The sequence below is a fragment of the Misgurnus anguillicaudatus genome, chromosome 11, assembly GCF_027580225.2.
Source record: "Misgurnus anguillicaudatus chromosome 11, ASM2758022v2, whole genome shotgun sequence".
Classification (NCBI taxonomy): Eukaryota; Metazoa; Chordata; class Actinopteri; order Cypriniformes; family Cobitidae; genus Misgurnus; species Misgurnus anguillicaudatus.
Window position 1 is genome coordinate 31,363,882 of NC_073347.2, and position 24,965 is coordinate 31,388,846.

Consider the following 24,965-nt stretch of genomic DNA (forward strand, 5'->3'; position numbering starts at 1 on the left):
TGCAATTTCTGAATGCAGTACTTCTCATTCACAAAAACACCTGCAAAGTAAGTAATGCAAAAGTAACTTAAAAGTAACGTAAGCATTACTTCCCATGAAAAGTAACTAAGTAACACAATTAGTTACTTTTTTGGAGAGTAACTTAATCTTGTAATGCTTTACTTTTAAAAGTAACTTTCCCTAATACTGGTGATATATTTTAACTCTTAAGAAGCCATATGATCAACAGAAAGACAATATCATTGTTTTTCACTTTAACTCTTTTCTATTTTAATAAATTCCCTTTTGTGTTCCACAAAAAATAAGAGGATATGGTTTTGGAAGAACATAAATAAAGTAAATAATGACAGATTTTTTTATTAAACATTTCTATTTGTCTTTTGTGGACGTCTTGTGAAAGAATCATTTGGGAAACTTGTATCCCACTGTTCTTCCTGTGGGTCTTCGGAGTAGAACCCATGAGAAAATAAGCAGTGTCGCTTAAACTATTCAAAAATATTAAATAAAAAATATGGTCTGACCATGCTTAAGATGAAACATGTATTGCAAGTGCTTTAGATTTATATTCTGCATGGTGTCATGAAAAGATCTTTTAGATGTACAGTTTCATACACTTGAACACAAAAACTATAAATTAACTAAGCATTTAAATTGAATTATAAAGTAAACAAATAAAAACAGGAGATTTAAAAGCTAATAGTAATGTCTACAGCACCTGGTCTGAATATTTTCTTTCAGGAACCCTCATGTTTCAGTAAGATTATATTTATAAAGTAACATTGTATCGGTTTGGTGTCCAGCAGAGTTTCACATCCAAGGGCCCAGGCTGTTTCTGTAAACATGCAAAGATAACCTAAATTCTTAAAATGAATACAAATAAGCAGCATAATATGACTGACAACTAAAAAGCACTTTGAAGATCATAATTTTTTTAATAACAAATAGCCTATACATCTTTAGTTATGGCAAGGTTTGTATTTTTTAAAACAAGGATGCTATCATAAACATGTTTTGAAAATGAAAAGATCTTTTTTGGGTCTCCCAGGAATTAAGGTTCAAAATGAGACATAGCTACCGCAGGGCGGCGCTGTAGTAAACGCATAACGCTGACGCGGCACGGACTGCAACACTCGAACCCGCCGAGTGCGCGTATCAAGGGAGGAAGGAAAGCCCAGGTCTGGGTAACTTTATGGGACTGATCGGGGGAGGTTGAGTCTGTTCGGAGGGGAGCTCGCACACCGAGATCTGTGATTGGAGGAGAAAGGCAGGGTCCAAAAATTACAAGCCAGGAAACGTGTCGGGTTTCAGGGGGGAGTGACATTTCTTCAGGGGGTTGGAGAAAGAAAAAATCTCCGTATGCCCGACAAAGCGTCTGAGAGAAGAGAGTCAGTGTCCGCAGAGACTGCACTTTGCTGGATTTCGGTTTTCTCGAGGATGTTTGATACTATGTCGCATCTCATCTCGTGTTGGACGGACGCTACGTTTGCAAGAGCCGCTCGGTGAAAGAAAACAACTTGGTTTCGGACGCACAAAAGTTTCTGGGACGCACATTTGTTTTCCTGAAGGATTTACGCACACGTACGCACGGATACTATCAGTTGCCCGCTGTTGGCATGCGATCTTATCTTTGGTGCACTGTGATTTTTGCCCCGCTGGATTTGCAAATTGGGAATATTTTTGGTTGCATGGGGGAGAAGTCGCATTCCTCTGTGCATTCGGCCCATGCATGAGTCCCTGTGTGTATGTGGATCCTGAGCCTCGCGTATTCTGCCCCATTTCTGTAAGTTTTTTTTCCTTTATTGTATGAGATTTTTCTTTTTCTTTAATAGAAATGTAACATTTCTGTGTTTAGTGCACATATATGGTTTATATTTTGTTGTCCATTAGACCATTTCGAATTTAAAAATAGGCATTTTTATAAATGCACATTTTTGCTCATTATGCTTAAGCACTACTAGTGCATTGTGGACTCCACAGAAACTGTCACAGCCAATATTTTCTTACACTGTGATCAACAACCTAGAACTTTTTGGTTGTTTATTTAGCAGAACATTCAATAAAATTACTATTTTAAGTTTAGTTGTATAGTCACTATCGTGTGTAGCCTGTACACTTTTCCAGTTTTTGCAGATAAAATGGCTGTAAAGTATAAGTGTACCGATTACGAAACGTGAGATATTATATTTACTAGAGCAAGAAAATGGTATTTGAAAGATTTAAACCATTGATAATGATGATTATAAAGTTTGGATAAATGTTTATATGTTATTTTTAAGTATCAGAATGTGTAGAAAAACCTGCAATATGTTTAAATTCAAATTTTTAATTCAAATTCAAAATCCGACCTGCTCATTTTTAAAGACGCAGTTTGGTTTTATTTTCTTTTAATATAACATTGTTATGACAATTAAAGCTTCAAGCTCTAAAACGTATGACTTGTGATACAATAATGCCTTACAACTATAAAATAGATGACAAGAATAAGTTTGCCTTTAAAAGTTTACTTTGTAATGAGAAATGGTTTTAGGATTTCTCACAGTAGTGCTAAACTCCTGAAGGCAAAAATGTAACTATAAACTTTTTTTTGTAAAGTATAAGATTGACTTAATTTTTAACTGATAATAAAATGAGCTGATCGTTAGAGTTAAGATAATATCAATGCCTGTCCAGGTGATCGCATTAGTTCTGTAATAAGATTATGATGAACTCGTTAGAGGAGCATTTAGCAGACAAACATTAGAATCGTTAACATTGGGTGCATTAACAATTAAAATGTGATCAAAGGGCGGAGTACAGCTGATTCCCAGGGGTAAATGAGGGTTTTTCTTTGCATTGGCCATAAATCCCTTGGCGCTTTCAGCGTGATTTCTTTGTAAACTGATTTGAATGTGAATAGGGTGGTGATTTCGATTGCGTTTGCTCGTGCGCAAGCTTGCGTTCAAGCCAAAACATCATGCGTTTTTCTACAAAAGTTAAGGGTGACATCATGCACCGCATCGTGAAATATAAGTAAACATTCGTACACAAGAGAAAGTCACGGTAAACAAAGTCCTTACTAGCCTCGTGACTAAAACCCCACCATATACTGGGTTGAGTGAGTCATTCATTATAACCGAACGAATTCAATGTTTGCGCGGCGTAAAGTAAAAAAAGAAGCAAAACTGCAGTATTTTTATACGTCACACACTGCGCAGAAATCATCTGTGCAAAATTCTACAGAAATACCTCTCGCATATAAACATACGCGTATGCGCAATCAATAGCCTACCACCGCAGACCCGGAGCGCGCAACATTGCGCGCCAGATCTCTTAATGATTCCCACGGTTTAGTGCTCTGGTTAGTTTGTTTTAGTGTTTATCGTATTTTGAAGCACAGTTTTGTGTTGGAAAAGAAAATAAACAGCCTTGATATATAAACATTACAATATTTGGCAGATACTTTTATCCAAGTGACATATGGTGGGTGCATTACAAGTTATAATTTTTGATTAGTACAGTGTGTTCCCTGAAGATCAAACCCACAACCTTTGCGAACAAATGAAGTTAAGCTGTGAAGAGTGATGAAGGTGTGTTGTCATATGTCAGTATAATGAATCAGAGCTCTGGTATGTCTGTGGTAAGGCTCGTTCAACAGCATTATGACACGTGGGCCTTTAGTTTCTATCATTCTTTCTTTCCTACAAAGACACACCGTTTATGAAGCATGGCAATGCTTTACTATTTACATAAGATTTCATTATCTCAAAAACGTGTTTAGAAAGTAATACTTGACCGCATGCGCATGTCATTGTGTTTTTGTAAAGTGTAAATTCCAGAAAACACAAACTGAGCTCGAATGCACCCGTATGTTCCTTTGGATAAGTGTCTAGCAAATGCATAAATGTAATGTAAATTATTTCTTTCTTCTGTGCTGTGACACAATATTTGATTAACTTTTCTTATTTTGTTCCCATCTTGTTGGTTACCTTGCTGCTGTGGTACCCGCACCCACTCCCTTCAGCCCAGGTGATCAGTGAGAATTCTAGCGAGTGACCGACCGCACGGCCTGAAGTTCATGGTTGGGTGGAGCCCCTCAGATGGGATCTGTGTCCAGGGGGAGGTCAAGGGGGGTCGGATGGGGCGGCACGCTCACTGCTGACGGGATGTCCGTCCGGGGCTCACTTCTGGGTGCGCTCCTGCTTTTGACCCTGGCAACATTGTCTGTGGCACGACCGTCCTTAAAGATCGTAGAGGAAGTGAAGGCAACGGCTGAATCTGAAGGTAAGGAGCTGCTTGGTGCTCCCAGAGTATTGTGTGTTTTAATGCAATACAGAATGGTGCACATTCTTAGTGTAAACAGATGCTTCTTTGCCACTTAATAAAAACAACCCTGTGCCTAAGTGTGAAAATATTTGCTTTTTATTAGGGATTTGAGGTGAAACCAAACCTTTTTTTAAGTTGAATTTCTTGTGGTGTAGATAGAATTCCTCATAGCTTCATAGATCATTAGTTAGTACAGATTTATGAGATTTAACTTTTCATAAACAGTTTTGCGCAGCCACTCACAACTGCCAGGAAAGTTCTGAGGAGGTGCTGGTTTGTGATGATGTGCGGTTTGGAGGTTTTATGGGTTCCCTTCTGCATGGAAACCCTAGGAAGTGCTGTTTTGCGTGGATCGTGCCGTAATTATGTAGGGAAAGTGGTTTGAGCGCATATATGTGGCGTCTCTGAACTGCGAACCTTGAGGTTTTATAATGTATGGAAGGCACTTTTCATAAGAGTCACTTTTGCGGTTCCACTCATAACTTCTCTTCCCCTCCATATTTTCCCTCTCAGCATCTGTCTGAGTTTAATGTTGTTCAGAACGGAGGACCACACACATACCTGCTTGCTTGGCATGCAGACGCAAACCAACCGCTATTAGTTTGTTTGGTAAGAAAATAAACCCGGCTCGTTTTTACATTTGAAACCAAAGAGAGATTTTCTTCTGACTTCCTTCAAGCGGGATGTGGTTTGCCGTCGTCTTCATTTCTAACCCACTTAAAAACTTATGTTGGGTTCGTTGGCTCCTTCAGGAGTGGCATATTCCTCATGACGTGCATGTCTTGGCCCGGTTTCGTACCCATAAGCGGTTGCGATTGTTGCTGCAGTTTTTCCATCTCGCTGTGGTCCATTAGTTTTGGGCCAGCGGGTAATTAGCACTGTTAGGCTGGATAAGTCTGCTTTTGTTCCTCCAGCTTTAATCACTATGTTAATGAAAGGCTTGTCAAACACAATTGCTTTAAGAAGACACACCAACCCCCCATCCACAATGTCCAGTTACCCTTTGACCTGAAGATTAGAAGAGATCCTTAGGAATAGTTCACCCAAAAGTCCTGATTTTAAATCATCTTATAAATACAAAGTACATTCTTGAGTTTTCTTTTTGTCAAAAGTCAGATGATTAACTTCTTAACCACAGCGCTAATGCATGTAAAACTTTGTAAGACGATTTACAGGAGGTCATGTGACTGTGGATTAACTGATTGGAGTCATGTGATGTGGCTTGGTTGGAAGTTTCAGTAAAAAGTGAAAACTGTGCACCCGTTGCGGAGCATTTTGTAGTTGTTTACTCTCATTATGAATGAGAATGTATCATTTCAGCAAGAGAACCGTCTATTAAACACCCACCCCTGAAGGGAAACTACAATAACCCCCACCTGATGCATGTAATGCCCACCAGAGGTTAGCTTGTGTTTCTGGGAGGGGTAATTGTTTAAGATAGCATATCAGTTCTTTCTTGAGGCTGTCCTATAGAGTTCCTATAGAGTTTTATGTGAGGTAGTCTTTCTGTTTGACTGGCTTTAGCATTCGGGACGTTTGGTGCAAAAAACTGAAAAAAAAAGTTATGCAAAAATGTAAAAATGCTTTTGTTTGAAAAAATGTTGATGCTTCTTTAAAAGTAATAAGAAAAGGAAGATTCTGGTATTGTTTGTTGGGTCTGGTAAAATTTTTAAAGTTTCATACCTGTATTGCTTTCCCAGATAGCAGTAGACACCGGAGCTGCCGACTCCGTCCCGGAGTCTATTGCTATCTGGGTACTTTCTTCTATTTGTCACACGTGAATTTGTTACGATCATGATGACGTTTTCTGTTTTGGGTGAACTATTCCTTTAAGATGTAATGATATAATGGCCGGTTGACATCTTCCAAGCGGTTGGAAAACAACACATTGTAAGAGTGTGGGAAAGCAAACTTGGATCAAATGTAATCTGACAGGGCTTAGAGCACAATAGAATTCAAGCTCTTCGGTTTTATTCTCTCTTTCCCGGCCGCCCCATAAGGTTTGTGGTTGGATGGATGGGAGGTACGGCCAGGCTGACCCGTGGTGGAAAATGTGCTCGGTTGGGATCACTGTTATTTGGATTCTGTGATTTATTTATTGTCGTTGGAGTGCTCCTGCTAGCGTGTTAGCATACGTATGTGCCTCGTTGGTTTGGACGGAATTAGACACAGTCTAACCAGGCTTTGATGATGCTTCAAACTTTGGCCGGAGATCCAAGGGAATCTTTCTGGGTCTGTCGTGCCATCGCAATCCGAATCGTTCCTGCTGTGTCTCTCACAGTCTCATCCTTGAGGGCTTTCCTGTGCCTCGTTCCTTGTCGTTCTTGTTTCCATCCAGAATGCCCAAACCTGTACCACCTGTACTGTGGGGTACACAAAGATGTAGATAATGAAAAATAAAAGTGACCACCTGCCTACACTAGGGGGTTTCCTGGGCGAATTAATCTTTGTTTATACCAAACGGTCTTAAGTCAAGATAGCAAGTCCATGCAATAAACCTGTTAGCTCACACACCCGTTGTTAATAGCGCGTTCCCGGGTGAATGCAGTCACACTCCCCCATCAAACGAATTGAAACCTGTTGGAAACGTGTGATGTGCTTACTTATTTAATGACAAATGTTGTTGAATCTCGCAGATGTTTCTCTTTTGTTATGTGCTGTGATGAATTGAGAATCTTATGAATTACTCATTAAGATAATGAACTTTAATAATGCCCAAAATGGGGTATCATTCATGCCCCCTCCCAAAAAAACTGCACCGAAATGTAATACTGAAATGTGAGAGGTTTAGAAGAAACATCACAATGTTTTTATAGGTGGACATTTTGGAGGGAAATCTGGCCAATGAGATTTGCCCGATAGAGGCCGGATGCCTGCGTGTTGGTTGCCGTGGACGCCCTGAGAAGCCTTTGGCCGAGCGTGCTATTGTCATGACAATAAAGCTGGCAGAAATTACAATCTGAAAGGCGATTGTGATTGGGAAAGAAAAGGTCTGCTCCTATGGAAGAGGGTCTGGATTTAACAGAGGTCTGTGTAGAGACAGAGGGAAGAAATGGGGAAGGAGGGCACGGGAGAGAAAGGGAAAATTGTGTTAAGCTTGCTTACAGAGTCGCGATATAGGATAGGGGTTCCTGAACTTTGTTGTCTGCCGTAGCTCTTGTCATCTGATAAGAGGTGTTTAAGGTTTTACTATCGGTACTGCTCATACTTGACAAGTTATTGATTGTAATTAACCTCTAACCATAAACTTGGTCTAACAGTGTTGTTAATGCATCAGACGTTGATACCTCATGCAGTTTATTTATGAGAGGTCTAATCAGATATGTGAGTTTGTCATATTGACATGGACTATTATGACTTGCACTACCATAGCCAAATGTACAATAAATAAAATAAATAAAAAATGTAATGAATATTTTTTTAAATTGTATTATTTCATAATTTTTATTACATATAGTACACAAAACATATTTTTTTGCTAAAATGGCTGTGCAAGTCATTTTCAACTTACTGTTTTAAATATTGTGATGACGAGTAACGCCTTAATAAGTGTAGTCAAAATTTAAAATAATGAGTTAAAATGACTTGTAAAGTATGGGTGTAAAAATACATCGATATGGATCGAAACATCGATTAAATTTCTACCGATACGATACATCGATGCTACACATAAAATATCGATATGAGGGACCTTTATTTTGACACTCTCCGCATCCTTCGCATTTCCGCCAAAGCGCACATTTTTGTTTATTTTCGTCTGCTAGTGTGAGAAAAAAAGTGAGAAAAGTTTTTTTTTCCTACAACTACCTCAGCGATTGTCACTATTGACGATTTTGGCACGAAATATTTTGACTTTGACTGTTACCATCATAAGCTTGATTTTATGTGACATTTTTTCCCTCATTACATATTTTTCTTTATTTAAAAAGTTTATTTTTAGTTAGTTTGTTGTTTTAAATGTTCCAATTGGGACAGAGATTGTGCCACTTTCAAATAGTTTAATTAAATGTTTGTTATATATTTTGCTTGCATTTGTAAGTTTAAAAAAATATAACGGCTTAACTATTCACATAATATACAAATATTGATAAATTAATCGCATTGAATAAATGTTTAATATATGGCAAATACTGCATCGCTGGCAAGGACAATCGGTATACCTATCAATATTGTATTGTACCGTAATGAACGTGTCCTATTGTAAAGTATATTTAAATATACCCACACTGAAAAAAGATTTATTGGTTTAACTTAAAAAAATAAGTTCCCTTGTTATCTTAAAAATTTGAGTTAATTCAACTTAAAAATATTAGTTAACTCAAAAAAAAAATTATATTTTTAAGTTGAATTAACTCAACATTTTAAGATAATTTACTTTCTTAAGTTAAACCAACTTTTTTACAGTGCAAAAATTTAAAGCAGCAAAATTATACTTTTTAAAATGTATTTTTTTGTGATTTTATGAATCCCCTGTAGTTCCATCATGAACCTCTAGGGCTGGTGGGAAATTTTACTTTATCATAAACTATGAATCGTTTTGTCATCTCAAACGCACCTCATACAGCTGACACCAAGTACAAAAGTCTCGATTCCGTGTGACCAACCATGTGGATGATAGTGTGAGAATTAGATAGACTGGTTCCTGTCACAGTTTGTCCAAGATCCCAATTATCTGTTGTGGCGGAGGCGAAAATGAGACGCGGTGCCGTGGAGGAAAGTGCGAGACGGTTCGAATCCATCACTCCTGACGGGATATTTGATAATAACTGCCACTCAAAAAGCGACGCCACTTTCTTCAGAAGCGCTCCCAGGAAAATACAGGAGAACCGATTGAGTCACACCTAAAGAAATTGAGTTGCATGTGTTGTTCCTTAGCACAGCAAGGAGTCAAATTATCTCATGTATTAACCGAAGCAGCCACAATATTGCAAAAAAAGAAGTCATATAGGTTTGTAGCAACACAACTTTTGGATTTATGGATGACCTTTTTTGCTTTTAAGGGCATGAGAAAAAAAGATCACTCATTTGGGTAGAGTAGGATGTTTCTCCGTCCTCCCATTCCCAGGACAAATTTGCCGCATGTCAACAGGTTGTGGATTTGTGGAGGGTTGGTGTCTCTGGTACGGCAGGGGGTCGGGGGTTCGATGGTGAGGGGTGAAAGGTGAAAGAGCAAATCAGAGGAGCAGGAGGTGTTGTTGATGGCAAAGAACAGATGTACTAGAGCCAATGAATAAAGAGAGAGAATGAAAGCGTGCCAGATGTGGTTGAGATTGCATCCTATTAGGCACTTGCGGCAAAAAAAAAGAAATTCATCTTATGCTGCTATATCAAGCACGATTACCATTTTCTTATTTAAATTAGTAAAGTTATACGGCATAGGAAATGCAATGTAAGTCACTTAAGATATAAAGCATCTATGCATACATTCACATTGATAAAAACACTATTTGAACCTGTTGGAGAGCTCTGTTTTGCTTATTTCGCTGCCTGCTGCATGCGCCGCTTCATCTTTGGCACTGCTACATCTTTTGCGGCTGTTCACTATCAATTAGCATCTTACCTACTTTTTATTTACGCACAAAGTGATGCATAAATCAATGTTGATCGCACTGGCTTTCTGATGTGTCTCAAATGCACGTGTTTAAAAGAGATCTGACCCGTTCATTTTTCTCCTGCATTAGGCCTTTAATCGTACAATAGAAGGAAACATTCAGCCATTAACAGTTAAATAACACTTGGACAAACATAGGCCTCCGGAAACGCGCCGCAATGAATACCGATCCCATCAATCAACAGTAGACGTGTACAGCCACACGCTTGCATAAGACATAAAGGAGAATGGTAATTGTTTCCGGAGTAGCGAAATAGGAAACAATACAGGAACTAGACCTGCGTAGGGCAGCGTGCCTGGGGAGAGAGCGAGTTTAGACCTTTGAGCGCACTCCAAACCCCTCAAGCGTTGAGCGTAAGTCATATGATTTTACCTTCCTGTGGTGTGTAGTTGAATACACAATCTTAGTACGACAAGACGGGGCAGGGAAAGGTGTGTTAGGTTGGGAAGGCTTGGGAGTGTCGATGAATACCACTAATTATTTTAATCGCTTGACATGTCTGACCATGACTTTCCAAATCTCTCACTTTTAACGTTTTTGGATTTTAGAATGCTGATTTTACGGGTATTAATTCATAGTTTATAACTTTTGTTATTGCTAATACTAATAAATCATAATATAGTATTAGGGCTCCTTCAGTGTGGAGCCTTTAAGTTTGATATATGTTGGCGATTGCAAGGTGCCATAAAAACATGTTTGGTTCCTCGAAGAACCATTCAGTTAAAGGTTCTTAGACAAACCATTTATCTTTTTTATAGTGCAAAGAAAATTTTTCATTACAAGGAACCTTTTTATAAACAGAAAGGTTCTTGGGATGTTAAAGGTTCTTCATGGGACCATTCATCCAAAAATGGTTCTTCTGTATAGCCCCTTTATTCTTAAGAGTGTATGGTTACATTTTTTAAGGGTGTTTAGGTGGAAAGCTAAACTACTAGGCAAATTGTTGGACAATTATAGCAGAGTATGTTTGTCAGGGAGAGATTGCGGTTTGGACGGCGTGTCTGTGGTCTGGGTTTAATCATCCAGCTATGTTAATTGTCCTGAAATCGAATATATGTGCTGATGTTGCTCATGCTATATCAGATTGTACAATTCCCACCCAATGGTGCTAGCCAGTGTTGATGGTTCCAAAGAAAATTGCAATTTGAGCACAAAACATTGCATTGACTACTTATTGTTTCGTGAAGGCTAGTTTATTCAAGCCAAAGGATAAAATCATTTTAAAAGAGATAATATATTTCCTGCATTCTTACTGCTGCATTTGTGTCCTTCTTGGCTTTGCGTTCAATATAGTTTCAGTTAAAGGGATAGAGCACAGAAAAAGTACAATTCTGTCATACTTTTCTCACCCCAATTGATCCAAACCAGTATAAATGTCTTCGTTTTGCTGAACACAAGGTAAGATAAAAAGTGTTAATAATCAAACAAGGGTGCGTTTCCCAAAAAAACGACATAACTTGCTGCTGAACCAACATAGTACGATGCATAATTGGAGAAATTAACTACCTTGTCAATGTTTCCCGAAAGCATAGTAACTTTGTCCCACATTCGTCGTTTGAACCATGTTGGTTTAACAACATAGTTGATGATGTCACTTGGGAGGTGAAGTACTAATTAATTTGTGCAAATCGATTTAATGTCAGATTATTGCTGTAAAAATGTACACTGCATCGAAAGACTGATTTTATTACCATGATTTAGTTTTTGTTGTTTTATTTCAAGATATTTAATTAATGCGCAAGTTCCCTCTCACGTCACTTCTTCCAGGGATTCCCCAGGGTCTTAAAGCTCATGCGCAGTTTTCAAATGTAGCGCTTAATTTCTGTTTACAAACTTAAAGATGTAAAATAACATTTTTATATATGGATATAGAATGTACTGCATGTTTTTTGCTTCATTTATTTTGTTCGAAAGCATGATCAATGTAAGTCTACGTATTATAATAACAAGGAACTATGCTTCTAACGCACAAGTTTGCGATGCAGCTTGCGAATGTTCGTTTGAACTATAGTTTCGGGAAACACCAAATCGTTAAACTTTGTAAGTAACGATGAAACTTACGACAGTAGTCGCCTAACGATGCTTTTGGGAAACGCACCCCTGATTTACACCTGATTCACACCATTTACTTCAATAGTATTATTTATTTCTACCATGGAAGTCAATGGTGCCCCAGATCTGCTTGGTTACAAACATCCTTAAAAATATCTTCCTTTGTATTCAGCAGAAAAAATCTAATGTATACAAGTTTGGAACAACTTGAGGGTCAGTAAATGATGACAAATTGTATATTTTTTGGAGAACTATCCCTTTAAATTGGCATAGATATTGCTTAGTGTTGCTCAAATTACTTTGCTTCACACTATTGATCAGCTGTTTGTTTGTTTGTTAGTTAACGGCTGATACCAATATCTGTTGATCTGTAACCGGCTTGGTCCATAGTGGTCTAACACTTCCCCAGCTATTCATTTTAATAGATGGACAGTGTTTTTATTAAATGACTTTTACTCTGTACTTCTGCATCTTTCCTGATGATCCTTTTATATTCTGGTCTTTGGTTTTCCTATGTTGATGGCCTGTTCCCATCAGTCCCTTCTGGTGTTTGGTTAGACAGTGTAGTTATTGTAAAATTAGCATAAATAAATAAAGGAAATGGAATAAACTGGCAATAATAGGACTTAAAATGAATACAGGTGGAGGTTTATATGATGGTGGAGGGCTCTGTTTATCAAATGAACAAATATTGAGAGCTATTTCACGAGTGGCACATCTTTCACATCAGTGCACCGCTAACAGCACACTTTCTTTTACTGTTATAGCTGCATGCTTCCAGAAGCGCTGTGCTTTGTATACACCGTTCACAGCTGATGGGGTCGTCTAAGCTCTTTGGATTTGGGAACATTTCTGGTTTTCAAACTGTGGTTTATGTCAATAAATAGTTCACCAAAAAATAAAAACTCTGTCACTATTTACCCACCTGTCCAAACATATTGTTATTTTCTCATTAGAAGAACGTTCGGTTCATAGTGACCGTATCTGTCAACTTTCACAAGAGCTATATGAGAAACATAAATTTAATTTACACCCACATGACAGAATTACATTTTTTGGGTGAACTATTCATTCCCCAAAGACACTCCCAAGCCTCTTTCTCAACCCAAATCAAACTGTACAGGATATTTTTTCATCTTACACTCTTGCTTGTTTCTTTTTTCTCCCACCTGTCTTTCTCTTTTCTTGTGCACCCTTTCCACCTGCCCTCCTCTCTTTACCCTCCGCTCTGAAGAGCCTCCAACCAAATACCAAAACTCTAAGCCCACCCTGTGCTCGCTGCACCCGGGCGAACTGCTGAAGCTCAGCTGCCCGCTCCCCGAGGCGGCCGCCATCATCTGGACCAAAGACGGCTCCTCGCTGGGGCCCGACAACCGCACGCTCATAGGTCAGGAGTGGTTACAGATCCGCGACGCCACCCCGAAGGACTCGGGCCTGTATGAGTGCAGTGCCGCGGGCTCGCGGGCCGGCGACGTGCTTTGCTTCATCGTAAACGTTACAGGTGAGACGTCCGTCTGGAAGAGTTTGCGACATCGGTACAGTGAGAAAATGATGTCGTATTTGGTGACGAGTTTCATACACTGTTGTCGTCTGGGTTGATGAAGTAGCAGTCTGGAAAAATGAGTGAAAAAATTATATTTGTTGGTACTGTGTGTGATGAGTCGATTTATTATTAAGATTGGCAAATTCCTCTGTCTGGCTTCTGTTAAGCACAATTTTAATGTTTAACAGTTGCCTGAATGCTTTTTAGCTTTATTTTTTATCTTAAAGGTGAAGTGTGTCATTTCTGTGCAACTTGCATCAGTACAATGCAAAGACCAAAATAAAGTTTTCAATCAATCATTCATGTACAATAATATTGCACAATTTTGGTACTGTGTTGAGCTTGCTAAAATGCCCAAATAAATAAAGAATGCCCAAATAAATATAGAAGTAACAAAGAAATCACCCTGTCAATGGCTTACTGTGCGTTCACACCAGATGCGAATAAATCTCGCTATATTAAGTTAACTTGCTTCATTTGCGAATACGCTCAATTTGCCGGCTTTAGCTAGCTTCTAGTCTCAAACGTTTTTACAACTTACCAGATTGTCCGACCTCCTCACTCACTTTCTTTTTATTCCTTTTTCTATAATGACGCTTTTCAATTGCATAGTACCCCAAGGTTTGATTTGAGTAAGCTTACTTTAGGGAGCTTTTCCACTGGGTGCAGTACGTAGTACCCGATACTTTTTTTAGTACCACCTCGGTCGGGGTTCCAAGCGACCCGAGCTGATACCAAAACGTGATGCGAAAACACTGAAGATCACTGACTGGTCTGAGAGAATCGTCACTACCACAACATCGCTATAATGTAAAAGATTAGCTTTACCTTCATGCTAGCTTGCGCTGTATCGAGCAAACCTGTTGTCATCTATGCTCTGCTGTAAGTTTCCAAACTCCCATTTAGCGATGAAAAACATCCACAGGTTGTTAATCAAGAATACCATAACAGTTTTTTTCTAGACTTGCGCATGTCCGCACATATGATTAAAAAAAACTTAAATGAGGCTCAGCGGAGCGCGTCGACTGATGCCAAGGGTGTTTGTACAGAAACTATCATGTGAGACAGAGGTAGTGATAAACGCGATGTGCAAACATCTATTTGTGGTGGTCAATTTTAATTTTGGTATGGACTGAGAAATAAATAAATGTATGGGAATGTACAACGACGCTCTCACTTGTATGATGTCACAGCAGTAGGCAGCGCAAATATAATGACACGCCTATAATCCCTCCCACTCCGAAGTGTTACTAAACTCATGAAAAGTTAACCAAGCCAAAGTGAGGTCAGCTGATACGACCTAACCCAAACCAAACCGTAGGGCACTATAAGGAAAAGCGCGTCATACAAGATGTGTCATACAGCTTCAGGTGGCTAAAGATTTGGTTTCCATTGTTGTTTTGTATTTCTGCCTCAGCTCGCTACGTCGTAATCACGTCATTACTAGAGCAAGCTCCTGTTAATACGGCACGAATATCCGCCAAAGATCAAATTTTTCAACTCAACGCGAATCACACGTTATGCACGTCAAATGCACGAAGCACCGTGTCATTCATGCAGGATGTCATTCGCGCTTAACGCTTCATTCGCGTCTGGTGTGAACGCACCTTAGAGTTCGCTGGGTGTCATTTTCAAGCATTTGGAATAAAGCACACATCACCTTTAATCATCGTTTAGTAGCATAGTATTCTACTAGATGTTAAAGTGGCACCAGCTTTAGGTTACAATATTACCGGTCCTCTCTGAAGATGCCATCTCATCTGGTGACGATGAGGACGACACGGAGAGATCGGACGATGTGGGTGCCGACGGTGAACAGATGCGTGAGTATCAGGCACAGGGGCAAGGACACAAGTTGGCTCACGAGAAAAGAAATTGAAAGAGCTCAAAAATGAGTCCACTTTAAACTTCACAGTGAACCTCTCTGAAACTTGTTTCTAATTTTGTATGTTTTGATTAGCTAGCCTGCTTTCAATAAGGCACATTTTTCATGTCAATTATGTCACCAAGCTATTTCGACACAGTCACATTCCCAGAATTCCAGGGCTCGTCTTTCTTTGTGCCTTTGTCTGTATTCTCGTCTGAGGTGCCCTGTCAGCCGAGTTTTTGGTGGATGTGTTTTTTGACGGGTGCAGAATAAACACAGGTGGCATAGTTGTAGAATATTGAATACATATACAAGCGTCCTTGCCAGCATCTGATGCCTTCAAGGCTTTATTTATGATGACCCTTGATCGTTTAGAAACTATTGAGAATATTTTTATGCTAAGAAAGAGGGAGAGTTTTGACAAGTAAGAAGTTACAAGCACTGTACCCAAAGAAATCTGTTTCGAGTTCTGCAAAACTAAATATTAAAGAGAGTTGTTGGAAAAGGGGGTGGAGCAAAAGTCTTTCAACTAATGGGCTCTGGTTTGGATCTGGACCAACACTTCTCTGTGTATGTTCTGGATATCTGGTCTTTGGCCATGTGCGAGTGGAGTTTAGGGGGTAGGGTTTTGGAAATAGGGGGCTCAGGGTGTTTAGCATTGTGCTTGGGGCGGTTACGGACTCAGTGGGTTGGATGTCTGCCCAGCTGAACCACTCCAAACTCTTTGATATTTCTTTGCAAAGGGGGCCTCAAAAACACCAATTTTTTTCCCCTCTCACGAAAAAGTTTCCTATTATTTGCAAAAACGTTTTAGCTGTGACCGCAATGTTTTGGAGTAGACAACAGTGGGTTTGTTCAAAGACTTCTGCTCTGGTTTTCAAGTTGGGGTAAACCTTCACTTTGTCTTTTTGTGGTTAATTTGTTGGAAATGGCTTCTAGGATGCCTCGCTGTTTTTGCTTACTGAAGTTTTATTTATGATGGTAGAAACTAACAGCGTGTGAAGAATGACAGTCGCAGTGCCAATGGTTAGTCCATCTTGACTTTGGGATATCGGCACGTCCGGACAGATGGCCGGTGACCTCCGACCCCACTGCCCTGATGTCTTAGGGTCACTCTCATCTTCTTTTTCTCAATGAAGGTTTTAAGCGTTAATAAAAGTTAAAAGGATCCAGAGCTACAGACATGTAGTCTGCTGTCCGTCAGGTCGTTGAGGTCAAAGAGAGTGACTGTTGCGAAAGGATTCCCAGGAGATGAGATTAAAAGCTGGGTGGTAAGGGAAAGAACATGGAAAGATAGCTAGTCGTTGGAGGAAAGGGTTGGGTTTAAAAGTAATTAACATGCCTTGATGTTCAAGGAAAGACGCCTGTTTATACGTTTGATATCGGCTCGCTTTAACTTCCGGTTGGTATGTCAGTTGTGCTAAAGAAATCGAATGTGATGGTCCAGTTCCTTCTTGGCAAGCTTCTGCGCTTTCGTTCCGACTTGTATTCTCCCTTTCCTCCTGTACATTCGGAGCGTACCATAATATGTTTTTATTTAAGCCGTTTACTGTGGATCGCAGGGTTCCTTTAAGCAGATGTGGCTTGCAGTCATGCAGGGTTGCGAGTGTGAATAACTGTTTCGATTTGCATCCGCGATCACGCCTTCCTGTTTCCTCTGCAGAGTTTCAGATGGACTCCTGATTTGCACTGATGCATGCCATAATATGCTCATCATGTTCGTTTGCATGCACAGTCCTTAAGATGTGTGTAATTGAGGAAAGTAATTGGATTATAAGCTATTCATTTGAGTTTGCAAATTATTTGAACTTTGGTGTGAAAGTCATTTGATATCTCATATTACTATCAATGACATAAAGATGTCGGCCCTTCAGCCAATAGAAATAATTAAATTGTAAGAGCGTTCACACTTGAGTTCTCTTTAAAATACTCAAGCCTATCAAGTCATATCAAGTTTTTATTTAACTTTAACTTAAAGGAATAGTCTACTCATTTTCAATATTAAAATATGTTATTACCTTAACTAAGAACTGTTGATACATCCCTCTATCATCTGTGTGCGTGCACGTAAGCGCTGGAGCGCGCTGCGACGCTTCGATAGCATTTAGCTTACCCCCATTCATTCAATTGTACCATTTAGAGATAAAGTTAGAAGTGACCAAACACATCAACGTTTTTCCTATTTAAGACGAGTAGTTATACGAGCAAGTTTGGTGGTACAAAATAAAACGTATAGCGCTTTTCTAAGCGGATTTAAAGGAGGAACTATATTTTATGGCGTAATAGCACTTTTGGGAGTACTTCAACTCGCCTGAAAAGTCCGCTCCCCTTCTCACTCTCATAATGGGAGAGGGAGGGTGTTACTGCGCCGAGTCGAAGTACTCCCAAAAGTGCTATTACGCCATAAAATATAGTTCCTCTTTTGGATCCGCTTAGAGAAGCGCTGCGTTTTGTTTTGTACCACCAAGCTTGCTCATATAACTACTCGTCTTAAATAGGAAAAACGTTGATGTGTTTGGTCACTTCTAACTTTATCTCTAAATGGTACCATTGAATGAATGGGGCTAAGCTAAATGCTATCGAAGCGTCCCAGCGCGCTCCAGCGCTTGCTTGCGCGCGCGCAGATGGTGGGGGGATGTGTCAACGGTTCTTGGTTGAGGTAATAACATATTTTAATGTTGAAAATGAGTAGACTATTCCTTTAACAAATGAACTTAAATACTTTTTAATTTGTTTATAACTATATACTAGTCAAAAACTTAAAATAGTAGGTTCAATTGACCTGCATAACCAATTTGATTAAGCGTGCATTCATGACTGACAAATGGGCAGCCCTAATACCGATTATGTAGCTTCAGTATTTGATTTGAACCCAAAAGTTCAAAATGTCCTCCACGTACAAACAACAAAATAAGGGCTTCTGCGGTTTTTGGCTTTGTTCCTTGGATAACAAAACAAAGTGTAGATGTTAGATGGAGATAAGGGATCGGGCACAGATAATAAACCGCTAGTTTGCATAGAGGTTTTTACCTGATAGTTATCAAAGCTATTTTACACGATGCAATGTTAGAAACCTTGGCATTTGGATGACATCAATAGTTGGGTGTAATTTTTCCTCTTTGCCTGCAGGGGCGCCATATTGGACATCACCAGAAAAGATGGAGAAGAAGCTGCACGCCGTTCCAGCGGCCAACACCGTAAAGTTTCGCTGCGCTGCCGCTGGCAACCCCAAACCTAAGATGTATTGGATGAAAAATGGGAGACCCTTCAGACAGGAGGATCGCATGGGTGGATACAAGGTAAGACGTCGTTCAATATGAGAGCTCCACCTCATACCTGTCTTCCTTTGTTTTCTTTTTTTGGGTCATATATTTTTAGTACTTCATCATCAGTATGGAGCAACAGTTCGAAGAATTTAGTTACTTACACTAACAAAACCATCAAGATATAATTTTTTTTCGGAAAGTACTTCAATACACGGCGTAGCAATTTAACAAACAACCATGGTGCTTAAGTGTGAAAATATGGTTCAGTATAACAAGTACTGCGGAAATGTTCGAATGAATAAGTTGGAGGAAAGCTGCATGTGTTAGTTAAAGTGTAATAGATTTGGGTCATAGGGCGTTTGTCTGTACCCCGATCGCTGTCTGTTTGCCCTTTCTGATCTCAGAACACAGCTGGATCAAACTTATGTGTTCACGAACTCACTGTCGAATCATGAATCATTATATACTTATTACTCATATATTTGATTAAGAATAGAAGAATAAATAGTATAAATCTCAGAACTGTACAAACTTGCTTGTTCTGGCTGGTTCAGCTTCTCAGTAATGGTTTGCAATGCATGTTTCAATTAATTGATTTATGACAAAACCTGACCCATAGCACCAAAACAAAGTCAAATAGCGCAATCATATTTTATTTCGTCTGACCTCAGTGTGAGGCTCTTTGAAAGCCATTCGTACCTCTGACCCGATGAACGTTCATCAATTTGTACTCAGCATTTTAGTCTTACATTTACATTTATGCATTTGCACTGCTTATTACTTTTTTGTATCTTTTATAGTATTTTTGTTCAATTTATTTAGATTTATGAATACAGATACCGCCTTTAATATAAAAGCGATAGAACTTGGTTATTGATAAACTACATACACTAAATTACAGTGTGTCATGTGAAGAAACTCCCACTTTGACATCATCCGAGTGATCTCAGAGGGTTGTGGAAGGAGTCCATGGAAGATACGCAAGATTTCGTGGCCCGCATTCAAGAGATCTGCATTCCTGAGGTTGGGGCAGGAGCGCGCTTGTCTGTCTGCACGCCGATATTACTTTTCCCATGGCGCTCTTGCTCGAAAACCCATTTCTGCATCTCTAGTCCAGTTTCTTTCTCTCTCTCTCTCTCTGTCCCGTCCGTTGCCAGTGATGATATCAAATTCGCCTCCATTTTCTAACTCGTCATAGACTGTTGTAATGTCGAGGATAAACGGTTTTAAACTAGCCCACTTATTTAAGATTAAGCTCACTACATGTGTTTGTGTGTCACCAGATACTGAAACTAGATTTGGTTCACGAATGGAGAGATTTCACAAACTTTTTTAAGATGTAATCTTTGGTGTTCCCAGAGAACGTATGTGAAGTTTAAGCTCAAAGTACCATATAGATCATTTATTATAGCATGTTAAAATTGCCACTTTGTAGGTGTGAGCAAAAATGCGCCGATTTTGGATGTGTCCCTTTAAATGCAAATGAATTGATCCCTGCACTAAATTGCAGTGCAGTGGGCGGTATTATCCCCTTCTGACATCACAAGGGGATCCAAATTGGACTATTTTTTCACATGCTTGCAGATAATGGTTTACCAAAACTAAGTTACTGGGTTGATCTTTTTTACATGTTCTAGGATGATAGAGGCAATGGGGACCCAATTATAGCACTTAAACATGAAAAAAGTCACATTTTCATGACTTTAAACATTCAGAGTGTGTTTTGCAGGGAGTTTATGCTTGTTGTGTTGATTTATTTATTTTTTGTTCAGGTTCGACAACAGCACTGGACACTTATCATGGAAAGCGTCGTCCCCTCAGATAAAGGAAACTACACCTGCCTGGTGGAGAACTCTTACGGCTCCATCAATCACACCTACACCCTGGATGTAGTGGGTGAGTACAGTTTAAATGCTTTAGTTGTGTATATACGCAATGCTTTATCATCAGGTTTGTTTTGGACATGGGATAACAGCTCATGAAGTAGTTTCTCTACAACTGAAAATCTGTAAATCATAAAGAGATTATAAGAGTTACAAAATTAACTGTTCCTTGTGTCGGTTTCACCAAAGTCTCTTAAGGAAAATCGCACAACTAGGCGGCCATATTTGCAACGCCCCCAGACAGTTATTTCAGTCATGCAGTCCTATCTACTTGAATGGGGGAAGACAGATATCTCTAAAATGCGTGCTAAAATCACAATTAATCAACATATTTCTTATGCTCACATTGTGTTAAACACCTTTTTTGAGGTGGTTTCAGCTACTGCCCATCCGCACAAGTTGGCAAGCGCCTTACTGTACAGAGCCCCGCCCCCAGAAAAAAAATCGATTGAGGATTGGTTCTTTTAACTGGAAGGCTGGATATTGAACATTGCATTGTGATGTATTCATAGTAATTGGAGTGCTTAATCTTTTTATATCCAATAACTTTGGTTTTACAGTTTCTGTTTTGAATAATGCATATTTGGATGCACTGTTGCTTTAATTCAGCGGCATCTGCAGTACTTCATTGTTAAGCATTGACCTATAGCCAATCTACATTTATGCAAGCACAGGCACAAAATACAGGCATGCATGAGCAGCGACACACACACATATATGTGCCCTATTTAGGGCCCCAGTTCTGAGTTAAGTAAATGCAGTCTTTCAGAAGGTCTCTGTTTTTCTGTTCTGTTTTATTGCACGGCCGTAAAACGTTTTTGTGTCTGGCTGAGTCTAATAATCTCACCAAAATAAGACGGAGGTATTTGTTTTTCTCTTGCTTTATTTAATGTCAAAATAAAATACCAGAGAAGTCTGCGTAAGTGACGGGAAGAGAAACAGAAGATCAGGAGCGAAAATGTTTTTCCTGTGCCGGAATTTCGCTGACCCTTCAGTCTGATCAATGAAGGTCGCGGCGGTTTTCACTGGCCTGCGTTTCAAAGCTGGACAAAGTACAAAGCGTTGATGCTTAAAAGAGCCAAAAAGACTCCAATTATTGCTGTTTACTATGGACGTCAGCCAGATTCCCGTGCAGAAAACTTTACTGTTGATCAGTCCCATCCCATCTTGCTGTTATATGTATTTATATCAGTTTAGGAATTCCATCACCATTAATTGCACAATCCTATATATATATCTATCTCAGTTTAGTCATTTGTGTGTGCCAACAACAGTTACCGCTCTCTGACCCTTTCTGGGTTTTTATGCCAAGCCAGCAGGTTACCCAAAGTTCATCAGTCTCGCTCTGGGATGCCAGATCAGCCGTTAACTGCCTACCATGTGATGTAATGAATAGATTATGATTTGGTGGTGATGTGGTTGAATGACTCGAGTCTGGCGCAATCTTGTGGGTGACTCAATGGTTTCATGAAGAGCTTTACTGGTTTGATTAGAGAAGCGCAGAAAGAGCTGGAGATGTGAGGTGAGAAAGATTTAGTAAACTCGCAGTGATGAAGAGGAGCAGGTAAGAAAGATGGCATTCTCAGGTATTTTATAGACACTTGCGTGAACAGCAAAAACCCCTTAACAAACCAGATTTTAATACATCAAAAAGTTATGTATAGTCCATGTTTTAGGTCAAGTGCACATTGCATAGAGACTGGTGAGACAAAGAAAGAGTGATGCATTATTTTCCCATAAAGAATGTGAAACATTTATGTTGGATATACACTCACCTAAAGGATTATTAGGAACACCATACTAAAACTGTTTTTGACCCCCTTTCGCCTTCAGAACTGCCTTAATTCTACATGGCATTGATTCAACAAGGTGCTGAAAGCATTTTTTTTTTTAAATTTTGGCCCATATTGATAGGATAGTATCTTGCAGTTGAGGGATGCAAATCCAAGGCACGAAGCTCCCGTTCCCCCACACCCCAAAGATGCTCTTTTGGCTTGAGATCTGGTGACTCTGGGGGCCATTTTAGTACAGTGAACTCATTGACATGTTCAAGAAACCAATTTGAAATGATTCGAGCTTTGGCTGGAAGTAGCCATCAGAGGATGGGTACATGGTGGTCATAAAGGGATGGACATGGTCAGAAACAATGCTCATGTAGGCCGTGGCATTTAAATGATGCCCAATTGCCATTAATGGGCCTAAAGTGTGGCAAGAAAACATCCCCCACACCATTACACCACTGCATTAATGAGAAATTGAACAGGTGTTCTTAATAATCCTTTAGGTGAGTGTATATAATTGTCTGTTTTTAAATATATTTTACTACAAGTAAATTACCGCATATCGCATACTGTGTTATTTAGTAAGTTATCACAGTTTATCGTGTAGCACCAGTGGTTGTGTGTCTGTGTTTTGTGGTTCTCAGATTAGCCAGGCAGAATAGTGTTGTTTTTCCAAAAAACAAGTTTGCTCTTCTTAATAACTTCATTACCAAATGAGAAAATTTCTTATACACCAATGCAGAATCCGCAGTTGTTTACTTTATCAGTCATGCAACTTCTCCCTTGTTATCTTTTTATCTCACCTTTCTTCATCTGCATTTATGCACTTCTTATCAGCAGAGATAACGCAACTGCCTCTGTTTTGTGAAATCGTAACAGCATCTGATATGACAGGAGGTGCGGTCCTGAAGTTGTTAAAATTACTGAACGTTTACTTAAACATTATGTATACACGCGCTACACACCTATAATTGGCCTGGTTTCAATTTGCGACTGCAAACTGATTATTATAAAAGGTACATTTATATGTGCTCACAATTGCCTACATAAAGGATGTATTGTAGTAAACAGCGTACCCAGATTTTTTGTTATTATAGTGCAAGTATCTGTTTTGGAGTGGTTTTCTGTTTTCGATAAAGCTGCTTTTACCAATTGTAAATTGTAAATAGTGCTATAAAAATAAACTTCAGTTGAATTTAATTGAATTGAACAGATGCATCCTTGTGCATGCATTCATGGTGAATAGGGCAATCCCAGAATGCATTGCAACAAGATTGCACATGAGTCACAAACAACAAAAAGTGTCTCGAAGCAGCCATTTATGGAAATCCATTTGGTTAAGGATTTTGCCTTAAAGGCAGCGTAGAAGTGTTACATTTAAATGACATTTTATCCAAAACGACTAGCAGTTCATTTACAAGATGTGTTTTCTTGGGATCGAACGCACAGCCTTTTGCGCTGCTAACACAATGCCCTATCATTGAGCTACAAGAACACATAGGAACAAACAACCTCACGAATATAGTCAGGGAATATTTTGCTCATTTATCTGTGTCATTGCCACGGATCTCCGCATTTTTCCTTGGCCGTACCATGGACTTTCTTTTCCGTGTCATTGTCACGGATTGGTTACTCAACTGTTTTGTCATATTTTCTTACCATTGTCGCTTCGGTTTAGGGTTAGATTTACATAAAATGACATCCTTACCCAAATCCAACTCTAACCCTAATGCCAGACGACAATGGTTTAAAAATCTGAAAAATACAAAAATAAATCAGAAAAAATACTTAAAGTGACATCCTAGTGCAAACACCAAATCTAACTAGGAAAAATTGGAAAAAGCAGTTGAGTAACCAATCCGTGACAATGACACAGAAAAGAAAGTCTGTAGTATGGCCATGGAAAAATGCGGAGATCCGTGACAATGACATGGATAAATGAGCAAAATATTCCGTGACTATACCATGGAACTTTGTGAGATCATGTTTTGTTCAGATGTTTATATTAATCTCAGCCGTTTATATTTATGTTTGTGATTTTTCTTCCTATCAGAACGCTCTCCTCACCGACCCATTCTTCAGGCCGGCCTACCGGCCAACACAACCGTGCATCTCGGAGAGGATGCCAAGTTCGTCTGTAAGGTTTACAGTGATGCCCAACCCCACATTCAGTGGCTCCAGCACATTGAGAAGAACGGCAGCCGATATGGTCCTGATGGACTCCCTTACGTCCGGGTATTAAAGGTAAGCTCATTTAATCCAAATTAATAAACGCTTGTTATTCACAGGTTTAAGGACTGTACAGTATAGTCTTTCTTTTATTTCTGTCAAAGGGGATGCTTTTATTTTCAAAAAAGACAAACAGAGTAAACTTCTGCTGGAGACGAGCAATAAAACATTATGGGTGGTGGTGGTCCTTCCCGCTCTCCTACTGTCATTAAAGAGTACAAAAGATTGTAAAAGACCTCCATATGTCTGTTTTTGTCCCCGTTGCGGCGCCCATTAGAGCTCGGGCATAAACAGCTCGGACGTGGAAGTGCTCATACTCAGCAATGTCACGGAAGAGGACGCCGGTGAATATACGTGCAAAGTCTCCAATTATATTGGGGAGGTCAACCAGTCCGGTTGGCTGACTGTCCTACCAGGTAAAGCAAAGAAC

At 39.4% G+C, this 24,965-nt stretch overlaps 1 protein-coding gene across 7 annotated transcripts in view; it reads left to right on the top strand.

Moving 5' to 3' along the window:
- Positions 1 to 1,212: 1,212 nt before the first annotated feature.
- fgfr2 (fibroblast growth factor receptor 2) overlaps positions 1,213 to 24,965 on the top strand; it is a 47,050-nt gene continuing 23,297 nt past the window's right edge. Inside the window, exons 1-8 of one of the 7 annotated variants that reach the window (XM_073873537.1) lie at positions 1,213 to 1,780; positions 4,001 to 4,260; positions 13,201 to 13,467; positions 15,258 to 15,332; positions 18,506 to 18,675; positions 20,415 to 20,538; positions 24,360 to 24,550; positions 24,813 to 24,951. In XM_073873537.1, the coding sequence (XP_073729638.1) occupies positions 4,077 to 4,260; positions 13,201 to 13,467; positions 15,258 to 15,332; positions 18,506 to 18,675; positions 20,415 to 20,538; positions 24,360 to 24,550; positions 24,813 to 24,951 (1,150 nt within the window). In that variant the 5' untranslated portion in view covers positions 1,213 to 1,780; positions 4,001 to 4,076. The remainder of the gene's footprint in view (positions 1,781 to 4,000; positions 4,261 to 13,200; positions 13,468 to 15,257; positions 15,333 to 18,505; positions 18,676 to 20,414; positions 20,539 to 24,359; positions 24,551 to 24,812; positions 24,952 to 24,965) is intronic. The other 6 variants (XM_073873536.1, XM_073873535.1, XM_073873533.1 and 3 more) reach the window with 6 other exon arrangements.